General features: G+C 39.6%; 1 protein-coding gene across 2 annotated transcripts in view; it reads left to right on the forward strand.

The window, feature by feature from the left end:
* The first annotated feature begins 908 nt into the window (after window positions 1-908).
* MRS2 (magnesium transporter MRS2) overlaps window positions 909-18,386 on the forward strand; it is a 35,285-nt gene continuing 17,807 nt past the window's right edge. For both annotated transcript variants that reach the window (XR_005384404.1, XM_038584274.1), the window contains exons 1-5: window positions 909-1,135; window positions 3,017-3,090; window positions 5,117-5,153; window positions 6,461-6,573; window positions 17,555-17,728. Coding sequence is in view for 1 of the 2 variants with exons in the window: in XM_038584274.1 (XP_038440202.1) it covers window positions 946-1,135; window positions 3,017-3,090; window positions 5,117-5,153; window positions 6,461-6,573; window positions 17,555-17,728 (588 nt within the window). In the remaining variant the exon portion in view is untranslated. The remainder of the gene's footprint in view (window positions 1,136-3,016; window positions 3,091-5,116; window positions 5,154-6,460; window positions 6,574-17,554; window positions 17,729-18,386) is intronic.

Here is an 18,386-nt window from a genome sequence, read left to right on the forward strand (position 1 = left end):
CATCCTGCTCTCCGCCCGAGCCTGCTTCTCCCTCTGCCTGTGTCTCTGCCTGTCTCTCATGAATAAATAAATAAATAAAATCTTTTTAAAAAATAAAAATAGATAAAATACGCATACTACTATATTTAATCACTATTAAAACCCACCTTTTTTTTTTTCGTATTTTAAAGACTAAAATTGGGATGAGTCTTGAAACAATTAGGTCAGCATTTTTTCTTTCCCGGTGGTACAATAATGGTTCCTTGACACTGACACTACCTTACAGTTGATTAAATCAGAGTATGTCTTCACTCGCAAAGGCTTGGTACATCTTTCCATTAGGACGGTTATTTATTTGTACTACAGTAAATTCAAAGACAAATTGAGTAAGAAATGGGCAGAACTTCCTCACTTCCAAATTGTGCATTTTACCAAATGCACGAAAATGCTCCAGAAACTGCGATGCGTTATACACAGGCCGGGCACGCCTCCACAACTCTTCAGATTCCTAGTCAGTGACCTTCAGGCGGAGCTGACCTCTCCAAGGGCGCCAGCCTCCGCGCCAGGGTGGGGTCCAGGTTGGGCAGCTCGCGCGGCGCAGGAGAGCGCGCCCCGCCCCGGCCCCGGCCCCGGCCCCGGCCCCGGCCCCGCCCCCGGCCCCGCCCCCGGCCCCGCCCCGGCCCCGCCCCGGCCCCGCCCCCAGCCCCCCCCAGCCCCGCCCCCAGCCGCCCTCCGCACCGTCCAGGTACGAGACGCGAACTCCGATTGGCTACGGGACGCCAGGCGCGCGCCCAGGGCCACCTTCCGAGCATGCGCGGGAGCGGAGGCGCAGGCGCGTCCCGCGCATGCTCAGTACACAGCGCTCGGGCCCTAAGCGCCGGCGCTGGGCCGCGTCGGTGCCGGCTGACCCGCCACCGACCGGCATGAAGGGTTGGGGTGTCGCTGCCCTCTCCTCGCTCCAGCGCCATGGAATGCCTGCGGAGCCTCAGCCGGCTCCTGCCCAGCGCCGCGGGGCTGCCTCGCCGCACGCTGTGTGCTCCGGCCCTGGGCCTGACCCCCGGGGCGCGTCCCGGGTCCGCCTGCGGCCCCGCGGCCCTGCTCCTCGGGGGGACCCGGGCTGCGCCGCTCTGCGAGCCCCAGCGGCCCCGCGTGGCAGGTACTGCGCGCCCCGGCCCGGCCCGGCCCGGCCCGCGCCAGGCTTGCGGCGACCCAGGCCCTGACCCGACCGCCCGACCCGGGAGTCCTGGCCGCGGAGGTCCGCCGGCCGAGCGGAGCCCTGACCCCTGACCCCCAGCCCCTCGCGCGTCCCCGGGCCCATCCCCGCTAGGCGGACCCGCAGGTGCGCCGTGACCTCGGGGCCTCCACCGCCCCCGTCGCACCTACCCCGCCGGAGTGCTCTAGTGGGAAGGGTTTTGTTTTATTTATTTTATTTTTTTTTTAAGATTTATTTATTTACTTACTTAGGATAGAGAGAGAGGCAGAGACAGGAGGAGGGAGAAGCAGGCTCCGTGCCGGGAGCCCGACGCGGGACTCGACCCCGGGTCTCCAGGACCGCGCCCTGGGCCGAAGGCAGGCGCCAAACCGCCGAGCCACCCAGGGATCCCCGAAGGGTGTTTTTTTGTTTGTTTGTTTTTATTTACTTATGATAGTCACAGAGAGAGAGAGAGAGAGAGAGAGGCAGAGACACAGGCAGAGGGAGAAGCAGACCCCATGCACCGGGAGCCTGACGTGGGATTCGATCCCGGGTCTCCAGGATCGCGCCCTGGGCCGAAGGCAGGCGCCAAACCGCTGGCGCCACCCAGGGATCCCCGAAGGGTGTTGTTTTAAACGAGAGTTCCTCCCTCCCTTCTCGACGTATTCTCTTAGTCCTCTTCCCTTAAGGACATTGGTGCACTTCCCCAGTTGTTCACAGAAGGGATGGGGACGCTCCTGTAAAGGAGGCGCTAGCGAGAGTTGCTCCTGAGAAAGCTCTGCCGTCCACTGCGGTGTCAAAGCCACAGGGGTCAGGGTAGAGGGGAGGAGGAGGAATCGGGGTTATATTTTCACCAAATAAGTGGTGGCGCCCGTTTCAGCCCATCTGCTGTTTTGGGAAAGACCTTGAGATTCAGGATCTCAGTAGAAACATTTTATCTAATTTGTGGCTGATTGGCAAATGCTGCTTTATAGCTCTTTTACCTCTTGTTTGTCTGACCCTGATAGTTTGTCTTTTATAAAAGGGAAACAAACCTCAGATGCTAAGACTCAAATTACATGAGTAATTACTTGAGACCTCAGACTCAAATTACATGAGTCACTAAATGTCTATAATGGGGAAAAAGTAAGATCAGAAATGAGAATGTATCTGCACGTTCTACAGTCAGCCTGATTACTTTGGGAGCATAAAATGGGAATATTTTTACACCTTCTGCCCATTCCTTTTATGTTTAGTATTTTAAATGGTGTCCTTTGTCATTAAATTTACAAGGTTACACTCCAGAGCTCAGTTCAACTCAGTCTTTTTTTTTTTTTTTTTTTTTTAGATTTATTTATTCATGAGAGACACAGAGAGAGAGAGGCAGAGAGAGAAGCAGGGAGCCCGATATGGGACTGAATCCTGGGACCCCAGGATTGGAATGCTGAAACTGGTATCCAGGATCTATGTTTTCTAAAATAAATCTACCAATATAATTTTTGTAAAGAGCCTTTTTGAATTATGCAAAAATGATGGGCATTTTTTTTTTTAATTTCAGAATGCTGTTAACTCATTTGTAGATTTGATTTTGAGGTAGCAGTAATAATCAGAACAGAGGTGGTTGGAATCCATAAATTACTCTAGTTCCTCACCTGAGCCATTACTTTCAAAAATCATTCCCTACCAAATCTAACATAATCCCCTACAGGTGTTAACTTTAGCAAGTAAGAGTGTTTCTTCATTTTCCTCCAGGAAAAATTCTTTAAAAAGTAAGAATCTAAAGACCACATAGTATGAGAGTTATATCATAACCATATGTCAGTACCTATTGTATTATCACAGAAAATTCTCTAATTTATTCCTCAGGTGAAATGCATCGGTTTAGAACTTCTGATGTCTCTCAAGCTACTTTAGCCAGTGTAGCCCCAGTGTTTACTGTGGTGAGTATGTGAGGTATATTTGATAACTTAGAGAATGTACTTCTGTACTTACTAAGTTAACTGGGTTGGACTAGTCGGCCAAGATAATACTTATTTTTGTTTCACAGTGAATCACTATACTTGTAAGTCATCTCGTCTTTGTGTTTTGCTTAGTGACCTGAGTGCCAGCTAGATTTACTTAACAGCACCCTTAAAACTTTGCTATTGACTGTGGAAGTCTCCCTTTTTTTTTTTTTTTTTTTTTTAAGATTTTATTTATTTATTTATGAGAGACAAAGGTAAAGGGAGAAGCAGATTCCCCATCGGGAGCCCAATGCAGGACTCGATCCCAAGACCAGGGGATCACTACCTGAGTGGAAGGCAGACAGTAAACCACTGAGCCACCCATGTGCCCCACTGGACGTCTCCTTTTAATCCTGGAACTGGTTGTTCAAATCATCATTCACTTCCTACTCAAGATTTGTGAATCTGTTTAGAAGTCCTTGAGGACTATTACACAGTGGCTTGAACCTGTGCTGTGCCACATAATATATACAGAAACATTTTGAAGGGAGCAAAGTGTATATTTAAGAGTGTATGCTCTGAAGGTTCATGATCTCTGTAATTTTCTCTGAACTGATTCAAGGGAAAAATGAACAAAATAATGTGTATTACACCCACATATCTAGAAAGAGAAAAATTAGGCCATTAGGGCAAAATGTTAGCAAAAGATTACTCGAGGTGAAAGTTACATGGGAATTGGATATTCTTGTAACTTTTTTGTAGGGCTTTATTTTTTTCGAAAAGTTGTGTTAAAAAAAGTAATGTGCTTGTTTTGAATTATCATTCCTAAATTCAGATCTCAGCTCTGCCTCTTACTATTAACCGGTGGACTTGGACCAGGCATGATAACATCTTTATGCCTTAGTTTCTCATTTATAAACTGCGAATAGTACCTACCTTATAGAATTGTTTTTGGTTTGAATTAACTCACAGCTGTATAAAATGCCCACGCATGTAAGTATTCAGTATGTTAGCCATCATCATTATTTAGGCTTATTAACATAAGAACTTTTCTTTACAAACTATACTAACAAGATAATCTCCAGAATTATATGTCAAAGTTATCATGTTATTCAGTGTTTTTAAACATTTGGCCAGTTTGATGAAGATTAAAGTCAGATATTAAATATTGAAAGAAGATTCTTTGCAGGTAAAATCATTGAGCACCCAAAATACTCAAGAAAAGTAGTTGATACTGTTTGAGAGCTTCCTAATCAGCTCACTCTAGATGATGTTACTTTACAAGATAAACATTTAAGAAAATAAGTTTGTATGTTTTTTATCAGAAAATATCTCAGTAAAGAAAAAATGGTGAAGATAAATATTGAAATGCAAAAATATTAAGTGAAAATGGAAGAGAGACTGCAAAAAAGTGTGACATTAATGGTTAGGAAAAGTCTGGAAGGACATGTAAAATATTTGCATGGTTTTCTCTGAAATTTCTTAGTTCACATGATTAGTTTTATTTTGCTTTATTTCAAATTTTCTGAAGAAGGTGTATTTGTGAAAGAAATTTGAGGAAAGCTAGTCTGTATTTGCCTGTGTGTCTTTCATGAATAAATAAATAATCTTCAAAAAAATCCCCATGCAAGAAACACGGCCAGTTACAAGAGCCACCCCATGCAAGGAAAAGCAGGGGAGTGGCTTCCTGCCAGGTTACCTATAATTCGTCCATAGTCTTCCTGATCCTATGCAATTGACCAGGCATTGGGCATTTTTACCATAAGCAATGGCACTGATACTCCCTTATCAGATTTCCAGGGGAACCAAAACAAAGTTAAAGGTCCCATCTGTCCTAGCAGAGGAAAAAGGGATTCTTTCAACCCTTAACTCATAACTGAATTTTACCTTAAAAAACAGTTTTGGTTTATCTATGCATATCTATTTTTGGGAGATAGCATAATACCGTGTAGTATAATACTATCTATAAAGAGCATACTCATTTGGGAGAAAATAATATTTTGTTTTTATTATCTCTCTTTAGACAAAATTTGACAAAGAGGGAAATGTTACTTCTTTTGGTAAGTATCTTTCATTTTCTTATCACTTCCCTCCTCCCTTATCACTCCCCCCCCAACCCCCCCCCCCCCCCCCCCCCCCGCCAGTAAATGAGTGAAGCTGCTGGAAATCAATAAATTGTAGTGTTTTGAGTAGAATATTCTTTGTGTGGAGGGGTGTATTGAAACAGATCTATTTTCAGCATTTGTCCATCGGTCCTAATTGGAACTGGTGATACCTGGACTGTGCATGTTCTCCCAGAATTGGTTTTAGAGACTTTCTAACGGATGTAAAAGGAATATTTTGAGAGCAGAGACTGGTATGCAGCTGGAGCACATTTTGTTTTTCTTTAGTCTCCCTTTCCACGCCCTAGTCCACATATGCCTCTCTTGTTCCACATTTAAGGCTGACTTACATAGTACTACTGATATTGTGGTGGGGGGGATGGGGTGGGGACAGAAGACAGGGTCAGAGCACTGGATGGCGATCTGCTGATGATCATTCTTATGGACAGTTACTGTTTAAAATGAAACTAAGCCTCTCTTTACTGTCTGACCCCAGATGTAGGCTTCATAAGGATCTCCCCTGTGCTTCTAGCCCCATGATCCTATACTTGCTATTGCCTGAGATCCTGATGGGATATTTTGGGTGGTTTTTTTTTTTTGCCTGTTACCTCCTTCAGGTGACTATTCTATTTAGTGCTCTGTCACAGGTGTGATTTGACACTACAAGTACAGATGCCACTATAACCATTTCTTGAGCTGCTTCATTATATTTTCTCTTAGATAATAAGTTTAGTTTTCAGGTGGGAGAATTTAGTGAGAAAACTGACTTTAATTATTCATTTTGTATTATTAGTCCAAGAACCAAGAAAATTTATGTTATCTGTTCAGATTTAAAATCCTGAAAGCAGAAAACCTAGGAAATGTAGTTCTGTATAGTTTGTATTTTAAAATAATAACCCATCTCTAGAGCTTGACATAGATATATTAAGTCAGGTGAGGCTGTGGTTTTTTTTGTTTGTTTGTTTTTGTTTTGTTTTTTTTGTTTTTTTTTTTTTGAGGCTGTGGTTTTATGCTAGTCCCAAGGGACTTCTGAATACAAAGAAATTTTATGAAGTATGGATAAAATGAAGAAAGAACTATTAGAGTTTGACCAAAATCAGCCTGTGTGTTTGAGGTAAAAATGGCTAATAAAAAGACTTATTTTGACTTGTTTCTGGTAGTAGAAAATGTCGATGTTGGTGGGAGGAGTGCTCTGGTAGAAAAATATGAACTCTTTCATTTATTAGGTTGGCCCACTCTTTTTGTTAAAAATGTTTCTTTTATAGAAAAGAAGAAAACTGACCTATATCAAGAATTAGGTCTTCAAGCCAGAGATTTGAGGTTTCAGCATGTGATGAGCATCACAACTAGAAACAATAGAATTATCATGAGAATGGAGGTAAAGGGTTTTATGTCATCTACATTTCTTACTGGCATCTTACAGAAGTTACTTGCTAGTCATCTTGATAAATACATAATTAAAAGCAGTTTTATAATGAAATGGGTCTGTGTAACACAGGTTACTTTATAGTGTAACGTATCATTGTGAGTATAACTCCTCTTCCAGGATTCTGTACATATGTTCAGCAGATGTTTTATGTTGGAAAAGTTATGATTGCAGTCTGTATTCTTGCTGCTTGAATTTAGTCTCTCGTTTCTGAAATAAGAGAAAGAATCTTGGTTTATAATAGACATTTTCAGTTGTATATAGTTACATTTCATTATAGTATAACCTTAGCTACCAAAAACATATTCTGGTTCTCCAAATAGACCATGAATATCCCTTAAAGTTTGTAATCTTAAATTTTTAACAGAAAGCTTCCTTTTTTTTTTTTAATTAATTAATTAATTAATTTATTTATTTATTTATTTATGATAGGCACACAGTGAGAGAGAGAGAGGCAGAGACACAGGCAGAGGGAGAAGCAGGCTCCATGTACCGGGAGCCCGATGTGGGATTCGATCCCGGGTCTCCAGGATCGCGCCCTGGGCCAAAGGCAGGCGCCAAACCGCTGCGCCACCCAGGGATCCCAACAGAAAGCTTCCTAAAATAAATTGCATCTTCCTCTGCTTACTGAGAGTACACTAAATTTGACTTGACTTAGTGATTTGGAATAAATTTGAATATACATAATTTTGGTGAGCTAAAGTCTAGGATTCAGAAATAGATGTGACATGGTTCTCAATGGTATGGGCTCTATGGTAGACATTAAACCTACTTTCTTGGGTTGTTTTTTTTTTTTTTTTTAAGATTTTATTTATTTGATAGAGTGCAAGCATGGTGGCGGAGAGAAGAGGCAGAGGGAGAAGCAGGGAGCCTGATGCAGGGCTCCATCCCAGGATTCTGAGATGATGACCTGAGCTGAAGGCAGGCAGATGCTTAACCAACTAAGCCACCCAGGCACCTCAGACCTTTCTTTAAAAAGTCTTTGATGGCAGGTTTCCATTTAACTAGAATTTTTAAGTAACTAAAAATAGAAGCAGTCTTCAGAAAATATTTCACTTTTATTGGTAGGTAGCACCCTTCAAAAAAGTTATCTCTTTGTCCGCCAAAAAGCTACTAGAACTGATAAATGAATTCAGTTAAGTCACAGGGTGCAATGTACAGAAATCAATTACATTTCTTCCTTTCTTTTTTTTTTTTTTTTAATTTTTATTTATTTATGATAGTCACAGAGAGAGAGAGAGAGAGAGAGGCAGAGACATAGGCAGATGGAGAAGCAGGCTCCATGCACCGGGAGCCCGACGTGGGATTCAATCCTGGGTCTCCAGGATCGCGCCCTGGGCCAAAGGCAGGCGCTAAACCGCTGCGCCACCCAGGGATCCCTCTTCCTTTCTTTTTTTTAAAGATTTTATTGACTTGAGAGAGGGAGAGAGCAAGGGAGGGTGGGTGGGCAGAGAGAGAGAGGGAGAAGCAGACTTCTGTCTGAGCAAGGAACCCATTATGAGGCTCGATCTCTGGACCTGAGATCACAACCTGAGCCAAAGGCAGATGCCTAACCCACTGAGTCACCCACGTACCCTGAAATCAGTTGAGTTTCTATATACTAATAAGCAGCAGAAAGAGAAATTAAGGAAACAGTCCGTTTACATTTGTGTCAAAAGTAACATACCTAGGAGTAAACTTAAAACCAAGGAGGTGTAAGACATGTACTCTGAAAACTATAAAACACTGAAGAAAGAAATTAAAGATGATGCAAAGAAGTGGAAAGATATTCTGTGCTTAAGGACGAGGAAAATATTGTTAAAATGTCTATACCACCCAAAGCAATCTACAGATTTAATGCAATCCCTATCAGAATACTGACTGCATTTTCTTTAAAGTTTTTATTTTAATCAGCAGTACTCATCATAACGAGTGCTCTCCTTAATCCCTATCACCTATATCCCCTGTCTTCCATCCACCTCCCCTCTGGTAACTATCAGTTCTCTATACTTAAGAGTCTGTTTCTTGGTTTGTCTCCTTTTTTGTCTTTTTTTTTTTTCTAACTTTGCTCCTTTGTTTTCTTTCTTAAATTTCATTTATAAGTAAAATCATATGGTATTTGTCTTTCTCTGACTTATTTCACTTAGCATTATACTCTCTAGCTCCATATCTTTGCAAATGGCAAGATTTCATTCTTTTTTGTGGCTGAATAATATTCCATGGTACTTGTATACCACATCTTCTTCATCTATTCATCCATCAATGAGTATTTGAGCTTCATATCTTGACTATGTAAATAATGCTGCTGTAAACATAGGGGAACATGTATCCCTTCATGTTTTGGTATTCCAAACATGAATATTTTGGTATTCTTTGGGTAAATATCCAGTAGTGCAATAACTGGATAATAGAGTGGTTCTATTTTTAAATTTTTGAGGAATCTCCATACTGTTCTCCACGGTGGCTGCACTGGTTTGCATTCCCACCAACAGGGCAAAAGGCTTCCTTTTTCTCTACATCCTCACCAGCATCTGTGTGTGTGTGTGTGTGTGTGTGTTGTTGTTGTTGTTGTTGTTGTTGTTGATTTTAGCCATTCTGTGAGATATGAGGTGGTAACTCAATTTTAATTCACATTTCTCTGATAATAAGTGATAAGGAGTATCTTTTCATGTGTCTTTTGGCCATCTGGATTTGTTCTTTGGAGAAATGTCTGTTCATGTCGTCTCCCCACTTTTAATTGGATTATTTTGGGGGTGTTATATCAGTTCTTTATATATTTTGGATGCCAACCCTTTTATTTCTGTGTATGGTGTAAGAAAGTGGTCCAGTCTCATTCTTTTGGATGAGGCCATCCAGTTGTCCCAAACCATTTGTTGAAGAGACCGTCTTTTTTCCATTGGATGTTCTTTCCTGCTTTGTCAAGATTAGTTGACCATATGGTTGTGGGCCCATTTCTGGGTTTTCTGTTCCTTTCCATCGATCAGTGTGTCTGTTTTTGTGCCAGTACCATACTGTCTTGATGACTATAGCTTTGTAATATAGCTTGAAGTCCAGAATTGTGATGCCCCCAGCTTTGCTTTTCTTTTTCTAGATTGCTTTGGCTATTCTACCATTCCATGATTGTGGAATTGTGATTGTGATTCCATACAGACTTTAGGATTATTTGTTTTGGTTCTGTGAAAAATGCAGTTGGTATTTTGATAGGGATTGCATTAAATCTGTAGATTCCTTTGAGTAGTATAGACATTTTAACAATATTTGTTCTTCCAACCCATGAGCTTGAAATGTCTCTCTTCATGTCTTCAGTTTCTTTCATAGGTGTTCTATAGTTTTCAGAGTACAGATGTTTTACTTCTTTGGGTAGGTTTATTCCTAGGTATCGTATGGTTTTCGATGCAGTTGTTAATGGGATTGTTTTCTTATTTTCTCTTGCTGCTGCTTAATCATTGGTGTATAGAAATATACATTGATTTTTGTATTGTGTGACTGTTGAATTTGTGTATCAACTCTAGTAGTTTTTTGGTGGAATCTTTAAGGTTTTTTCTATATTTAGTATCGTGTCATCTGCAAATAGTGAAAATTTTACTTCTTCCTTACCAGTTTGGCTGCTTGTATTCCTTTTTGTTGTCTGATTGCTACGGCCAGTACTTCCCACTACTGTATTGATTAAAAGTGGTGGGAGTAGACATCCTTGTCTTGTTCCTGATCTTAGGGGAAATGCTTAGTTTTTTGAGTATGGTGTTTGCTGTTTTTCATATATGGCCTTTTTATGTTGAGGTATGTTCCCTCTAATCTTACTTTGTGGAGGGTTTTTTATCACGAATGTACTTTGTTGAATGCTTTTTCTGCATCTATTAAAAAGATCATGTGCTTTTTATCCTTTCTTTTATGGATGTGATGTATCACATTGACTGATTTGTGAATATTGAACCACCCTTAACATCCTAGGAGTAAATCCCACTTGATTGTGGCAAATGATTCTTTAATGTATTTCTAATGTATTTTTGGATTTGGTTTGCTAGTATTTTGTTGAGGATTTTTGAATCTGTGTTCATCAGAGATACTGGGCTATGGTTATGTTCTTTCTTTGATAACTATCTGGTTTTGTCAGAGTGATAGTGCCTCATGAAATGAATTTGGAATTTTTTTTGTTGAGTTTTTTGGAATAGTTTGAGAGGTATGGATAATAATTTTTCTTTAAATGGTAGAATCTGCCTGTGAAGCCATCGGATTTCAGATTTTTGAATATTTGGAGTTTTTGATTACTGATTTAATTTCGTTGCTGCTAATCAATCTGTTCAAATTTTCTGTTTCACTTTGGGTAGATTGTTTCTAGGAACTTACACATTTCTTCAAGATTGTCCAATTTGTTGATAGTTTTTTATAATACTCTTACAGTTTGTATTTTTGTGGTGTTGGTTATTATTTCTCCTCTCTCATTTGTGATTTTATTTATTTGAGTTCTTTTTTTCTTGATAAGTGTGGCTAGGTGTTCATTTTATTGTTCCCCTCCTCCATCCCTCCCAAAAATAGTTCTGGGTTTCATTGATCTATTGTTTCTTTAGTTTCTGTATCATTTATTTCTGTTTTAATCTTTATTATTTCCTTTTTCCTGCTGGCTTTCAGCTTTGTTACTCTTTTTCTAGCTTCCTTAAGTATAAGATTAGATGGTTTGAGGTTTTTTTGTTTTTTGTTTGTTTGTTTGTTTGTTTGCTCCTTGAGATAGGCCTGTACTGCTATATACTTCCAGACTACTTTTGCTGTATCCCAAAGGTTTTTGAACCATTGTGTTTTCATTTTCTTTTGTTTCTGTGTATCTTTTTATTCTTTTATTTCCTGTTTGATCCATTCATTGTTTTAGTAGCATATTATTTAAACTTCATAAATTTATGTTCTTTCCAGATTTTTTCTTGTGGTTGATTTCTAGTTTCATAGCATTGTGGTCAATGAAGATGCATAGTATAACCTCAGTCTTTTTTAATTTGTTGAGGCTTGTTTTGTTGCCTAAAATATCTATTCTGGAGAATGTTCCATGTACACTTGAATGTGTATTTTGTTGTATTAGGATAGAATGTTCTGTATATATCTGTTAGATCGATCTGGTCCAATGTGTCATTTAGATTTACTGTTTCTTTGTTGATTTTCTGTTTGGATTATCTGTCCATTGATATAAGTGGGGTGTTGTCCCCTACTGTATTATGTAATCAATAGTAACAAGCATAAAGGAAGTATTTGGGTGCTCCCATATTGGGTGCATGTTTATAATTGTTATATCTTCTTGTTGGATTGTCCTTTTTATGATTATATAGTGTTCTTCTTTGTCTCATGTTATAGTCTTTGTTTTAAAATCTATTTTTTTTAAATCTATTTTTTCCGATAAAAGTATTGCTACTCTGACTTTCTTTTTACTTCCATGTGCACAATACTTTTCCATCCCTTCACTTTTAATCTGCAGGTGTCTGGGTCTAAAATGAGTCTCCTGGGGGATCCCTGGGTGGCTCAGTGGTTTGGCGCCTGCCTTTGGCCCAGTGTGTGATCCTGGAGTCCTGGGATCGAGTCCCGCGTCGGGCTCCCGGCAAGTCCCGGAGCCTGCTTCTCCCTCTGCCTGTGTCTCTGCCTCTCTCTTTCTCTCTATGTCTATCATGAATGAATAAATAAATCTTTTTAAAAAAATAAAATAAAATGAGTCTCCTGTAAGCATATAGATTGGTCTTGTTTTTTTTAGCCACTCTGATATCCTGTGTCTTTTGATTGGGGTGTTTAGTCCACTTACATTCAAAATAATTATTGGTAGAAATGTATGTATGCCACTTTATTACTTGTTTTACGGTTGTTTCTCAAGATTTTTTCTGATTCTTGTCTTTCATGGTTTGCTGGGTTTCTTTAGTGATGTACTTGGAGTCCTTTATTTTTTACATATCTATAATTGGTTTTGATTTGCAGTCATCATTACGTTCATTTTTAACATTTACATATTGCTGTCTTTATTAACTTGATGTTCATTTAATTTTGGAACCATTCTTTACTCTTCTCCTTGCCATGTTTTAGGTATATGATGTCTTATTTTACATCCTTGCATTTTGTGAGTTCTTGACTGATGTTTATTTTTTTTTACAAAAATACTCATTTTTAGTGCTTTTGTGTTTCTGAACTTCATATTGTCCTTTTTGGTCTTTCCTTTGCACTCAAAGATTCCCCTTTAATATTTCTTGCAGGCCTAGTTTAGTTGTCATGAACTCCTATAGTTTTGTTTCTCTGGGAAACTTTCACTTACTCTTCTGAATTATAGCCTTGTTGGATAAAGTATTTTGGGCTGTAGGTTTTTCCCATCCAGCATTTTGAATATATTATGCCACCACTTTGTCTTGGAAAGTTTCTGCTGAAAAATCTGATAGCTTCATGAGGTTTCCATATGTAACCATCATCTTTGTCTTCTGCATTTTATACTTTTTATCACTGTATTTTGTCATTTTAATTACAGTGGTGTGGATATGCCTTTGTTGATTTTGTTTGGAATTCTCTGTGCCTCCTGAATCTGAATATCTGTTTCCTTCCCGAATTAGGGAAGTTTTCAGCTATTATTTCTTCAACTAAATTGTCTACCCCCTTTTCCCTCTCTCCTGGGACTTCTACAATATGAATATTATTAAGTTTGATGGATTCACTGAGTTCCTAAGTCTCTTCTATTGCATAATTCTTTTTCCTCTCTTTTATTCAGCTTGATTATATTACTGTGTCTTCTAGGTCAGTAATTCATTTGCTTCTTCTAGTCTGCTATTTATTCTGTCAAGTGAAATGTTTCTCATTTCATTTATTGATCCCTTTATCTCTTTATTATTCCTCATCTCATTAAGGATCTCATTGATGTTCTCTACTCTTCTCAAGTTCAGTGAGTATCCTTCTGATCATTGTTTTAAATTCTCCATCAGGCATGTTATCTATATCTGTTTTGCTAAGATCTCTGGCTGTGTCCTTGTCCTTTCATTTAGGATAAATTCCTCTGTCTTCTCATTTTGTCTAAGTCTCTGTGCCTATTTCTGTGTGTTAGGAAAGTCAGCTGTGTCTCCTATTCTTTAAAATAATGGCCTTATAAAAAAAAAAAAGGTTCTGTAGTTCCCTGTAGCATAGTGTCCCCATGTTCCAGGGCCTGGCACTTCTGGGAGTATCTCCAATATGTGCTGGGAGAGCTCTGCTGTTGTGTCCTGGCCACTTTATCCTTCAGGCCAGTTGTCTGTAGAGGCTTTCTTTGTCTGTTGTGGACAACATTTGGTCCCTGGTCTAAATGTGGCACATTTTAACTAGGTGAGCTCTGGTCATCTTGTGAAATGAGAACTGTTGCTACTCCTATGGGAACCCAGGCCTTGCAAAACTCCTGAATCAGGAGATGTGGGTATAAGCAGGGGTTTGGGCTGGTCTTCTGAGGGGCGAGGGGTGGTGCTGTGCTTGGACTGAGGCAAGTGTGACTGAGCCTGTTCCACCAGCACGTGGGGTGGTGAGATTTGGTGTAAAGTCAGGTAGAGAGGGTCAGCATTTTTCACAGAAGTAGAACAAATAATCCTAAAATTTCTGTGGAACCACAAAAGACCCCAAATAGTTAAAGCAGTCTTTAAAAAGAAAAGCTGGAGGCCTCACATTCCCAGATATCAAGATATATTACATAGCTACAGTAATCACAACAGTATAGAATTGGTACAAAAGTAGACACATAGATCAGGAATAGAATAGAAAACCCAGAAACACCCATGATTATATGGTCAATTAATCTTCAACAAGGAGGCAAGAATATGCAGTGGGGAAAAATGGCAGTTTCTGCAACAAACGGCTATGGAAAACCATTTAGCCTCATCCAAAAGAATGAAACTGGACCACCTTCTTATACCATACACAAAAGTAAGCTTAAGGGATGCCTAGGTGGCTCAAGGGTTGAATGTCTGCCTTTGGCTCAGGTTGTGATTCCACGGTCCTGGGATCAAGTCTATGATCTCTGCCTCTCTCTCTGTGTCTCTCATGAATGAATAAATAAAATCTTAAAAAAAAAAAAAACAGGACGCCTGGGTGGCTCAGTGGTTGAATGTCTGCTTTCAGCTTAGAGAGTAATACTGGGATCCGGGATTGAGTCCTGCATCGGACTTACTGCGAGGAGTCTCCTTCTCCCTCTGCCTGTGTCTCTGCCTCTCTTTGTGTGTCTCATGAATAAATAAATCTTTAAAAAATAAATAAATAAATAGAATCTTAAAATGGATTAAGGACCTAAATGTGAGATCTGGAACCATAAGCATCCTAGAAGACCGCAGAGGCAGTAATGTGTCTGACACAGGCTGTAGCAACATTTTCCTAGGTATGTCCCCTGAGACAAGGGAAACAAAAGCAAAATAAAGTATTGGGACTACATCAAAATGAAAAGATTCTGTACAGGAAAAAACAAAACAAAACTAGAAGACAACCTACAGAATGGGAGAAGATATGTGCAAATGACATATCCCATAAAGAGTCTCCAAAATATATAAAGAACTTAACACAGCTCAATGCCAAAAAAAACCCCAAATCCAATTACAAAATAAGCAGAAGACATGGACATTTCTCTAAAGAAGACATCTAGATGACCAACAGACACATGAAAAGATGCTCATCATCACCTGTCATCAGGGAAATGCAAATCAGAACTACAATGAGGTATCACCTCACATTGATCAAAATGGTAAAACCAGTAACACAGGAAACAACAGGTGTTGGTGAGGATGTGGAGAAAAAGGAACCTTAGTGCACTGTTGATGGGACTGTAAACAGTGCAGCTGCTGTGGAGAACAGTATGGAGGTTCCTCAAAAAATTAAAAATAGGGGATCCCTGGGTGGCGCAGCGGTTTGGCGCCTGCCTTTGGCCCAGGGCGCGATCCTGGAGACCCAGGATCGAATCCCACATCAGGCTCCCGGTGCATGGAGCCTGCTTCTCCCTCTGCCTGTGTCTCTGCCTCTCTCTCTCTCTCTCTCTCTCTCTGTGACTATCATAAATAAATAAAAATTAAAAAAAAATGTTTAAAAAATTAAAAATAGGGCAGCCCCGGTGGCTCAGCGGTTTGGCGCAGCCTTCGGCCCGGGGTGTGATCCTGGAGACCCAGTATCGAGTCCCACATCGGGCTCCCTGCATGGAGCCTGCTTCTCCCTCTGCCCGTGTCTCTGCCTCTCTCTCTATGTCTCTCATTAATAAAGAAATAAAATCTTTAAAAAAAATTAAAAATAGAACTATCCTATGGTCCAGTAATCACACTACTGAATATTTACCCAAAGAGAATGTAAACACTAATTTGAAAAGATCTATGCAGCCCTCTGTTTATTACAGCATTTTTTTTTTACAATAGCTAAATTATAGAAGCAACCCAGGTGTTCACCAATAGATGAGTCGTTAAAGTGTGCTGTATACACACACACAATGGAATGAATATTAGCCGTAAAAAAAATACATGAAATCTTGCCATTTGCAACAACATGGACAGAGCTAGAAAGTATAATACTAAGTGAAATAAATCAGAAAGACAAATACCGTATGATTTTTCACTTATGTGGAATTTAAGAAACAGACAATAAGAACAAGATTCTTTTTTTTTTTAATTTTTATTTATTTATGATAGTCACAGAGAGAGAGAGAGAGAGAGAGAGGCAGAGACACAGGCAGAGGGAGAAGCAGGCTCCATGCACCGGGAGCCCGACGTGGGATTCGATCCCGGGTCTCCAGGATCGCGCCCTGGGCCAAAGGCAGGCGCCAAACCGCTGCGCCACCCAGAGATCCCAAGAACAAGATTCTTAACTCTAGAGAACAAACAGGTGTTCACTAAAGGGGAGGTGGGTGGGGGATGGGGGAAACAGGTGAAAGGAATGAAGAGTATACTTATCACGATGAGCACGGAGTAATGTATAGAATTGCTGAACCACTGTGTTGTACACCAAAGTTGATAGAATACTGTTAAGTGTACTGGAATTAAAATAATTTTTTCTTGCCCCTGATCATTTTTACAAAAATTATCTCTCATGAAGAGAGAAGTGTCTGATAATGTAAATTTAGCAGAATGTTAATTGTACAATCTAAATGATATATATATAGGTATTCATTGCATAGTTTTTCAATTTTTCTGTATAAAAGTCTTCATAATATGTTGGGGGAAAATGTGAAAAATCTCTAATATTTATATCACTAATACAGTGGCCACAAGCTACTTTCCTAACTTAAAGGACGTCAGTCTTGGGATCCCTGGGTGGTGCAGCGGTTTGGCGCCTGCCTTTGGCCCAGGGCGTGATCCTGGAGACCCGGGATCGAATCCCACATCGGGCTCCCGGTGCATGGAGCCTGCTTCTCCCTCTGCCTATGTCTCTGCCTCTCTCTCTCTCTCTCTGTGACTATCATAAATAAATAAAAATTAAAAAAAAAAAAAGAACTCTTTAAAAAAAAAAAGACGTCAGTCTTCAGAATAAATTTTTAATTTCTTGGTGTTCTAAATTAGAGCACTGAGGCTGTGTTTTAGCTTTATAGTTTGAAGTTAGCTTAATATGTTTTGGTGACATTTTAAAAAGACAGCTTTCCCATTTCAGCCAAAGTAATCATGACTAAACAGTCTTTTCCAAAAGTCTACCAAATATGTAACTAAGAAAACCTTACCTTGTTTTTTTTATTGTTCCCTGTTGGTCTCCTGATTACCCTGGAATTCTTAATATGTAGTTTTATTCTAGTTCTGTTGAGAGTGCATTAGAAGTACATATATTTTAGACTTCGTTTCTTTAAAAAAGTATATATTGTGTATGTATATATACAATTTTTTTTAATTAGGATTTAGTTGAGGCTTAACCCAAAATTAAAACCGTATTAAACTCTATTTTATAAATATTATTTTCCTATAGCTCCACAACTTGCATGTGCATGTGTATGTGTGTATGTATATATAATTTTTTTTTTAATTTCTTACAGTATTTGAAAGCTGTGATAACTCCAGAGTGTCTTCTGATACTAGATTATCGTAATTTAAATTTAGAGCAGTGGCTGTTCCGGGAACTCCCTTCACAGTTGGCTGGAGAAGGACAACTTGTCACATACCCTTTACCTTTTGAGTTCAGGGCTATTGAAGCACTCCTACAATACTGGGTAAGCCTATTTTTATTTAGCTTCTTGAATTTGTTGTTTTAAAATGCTCCTGAGAAGGAAGATAAGTTGGTATCAATGGCACCTTCCCTAACCACACCCTACCTCCAAACAAAAACATCTCTAAAGGTCCTGTGTGGAGAATGTACATGCATAAGCTCTATGGTCTAATCAAATAGATCTGAGATCTCTAGGTAGAGTTTATAGAGTCTCTTTGAGAGCCATAATGTTCAGTTAAGCATGTTTTAAATTGGCTGTCCTTTGTACAATTTTGGTAAGTATTTTAGGAGTGATAATTCAGAATACTTCCTAAATATGATAGAACATATCAAGAAAGTTTCAAATGTATTCCATCTTATTCTGTAACTAAATTGCATATTGTAAAACTGCACACACATAAACATTATAGCTCAAGTCATTCTAATACTTTCCACATTACTCTTTAATATGTGTATATAATCCTTTGAGACAGCTAGATGATGCCACTGTTTGAGACCTACTTGGACATAGGAACTGTGTATAATTCTTGTGATTCCCTCATTGTGTTGATAATTACTAGGTATCTGAGGACCCTGTCAGGCCCTGAATGACAGTGGTCACTGTCATCCTGGCCCCCGCAAATTGGTCATTATCTTTCTTCTCCCTAGTAGTCAGGATAGTA

This window comes from Canis lupus, chromosome 35 (assembly GCF_011100685.1).
Source record: "Canis lupus familiaris isolate Mischka breed German Shepherd chromosome 35, alternate assembly UU_Cfam_GSD_1.0, whole genome shotgun sequence".
Taxonomy (NCBI): Eukaryota; Metazoa; Chordata; class Mammalia; order Carnivora; family Canidae; genus Canis; species Canis lupus.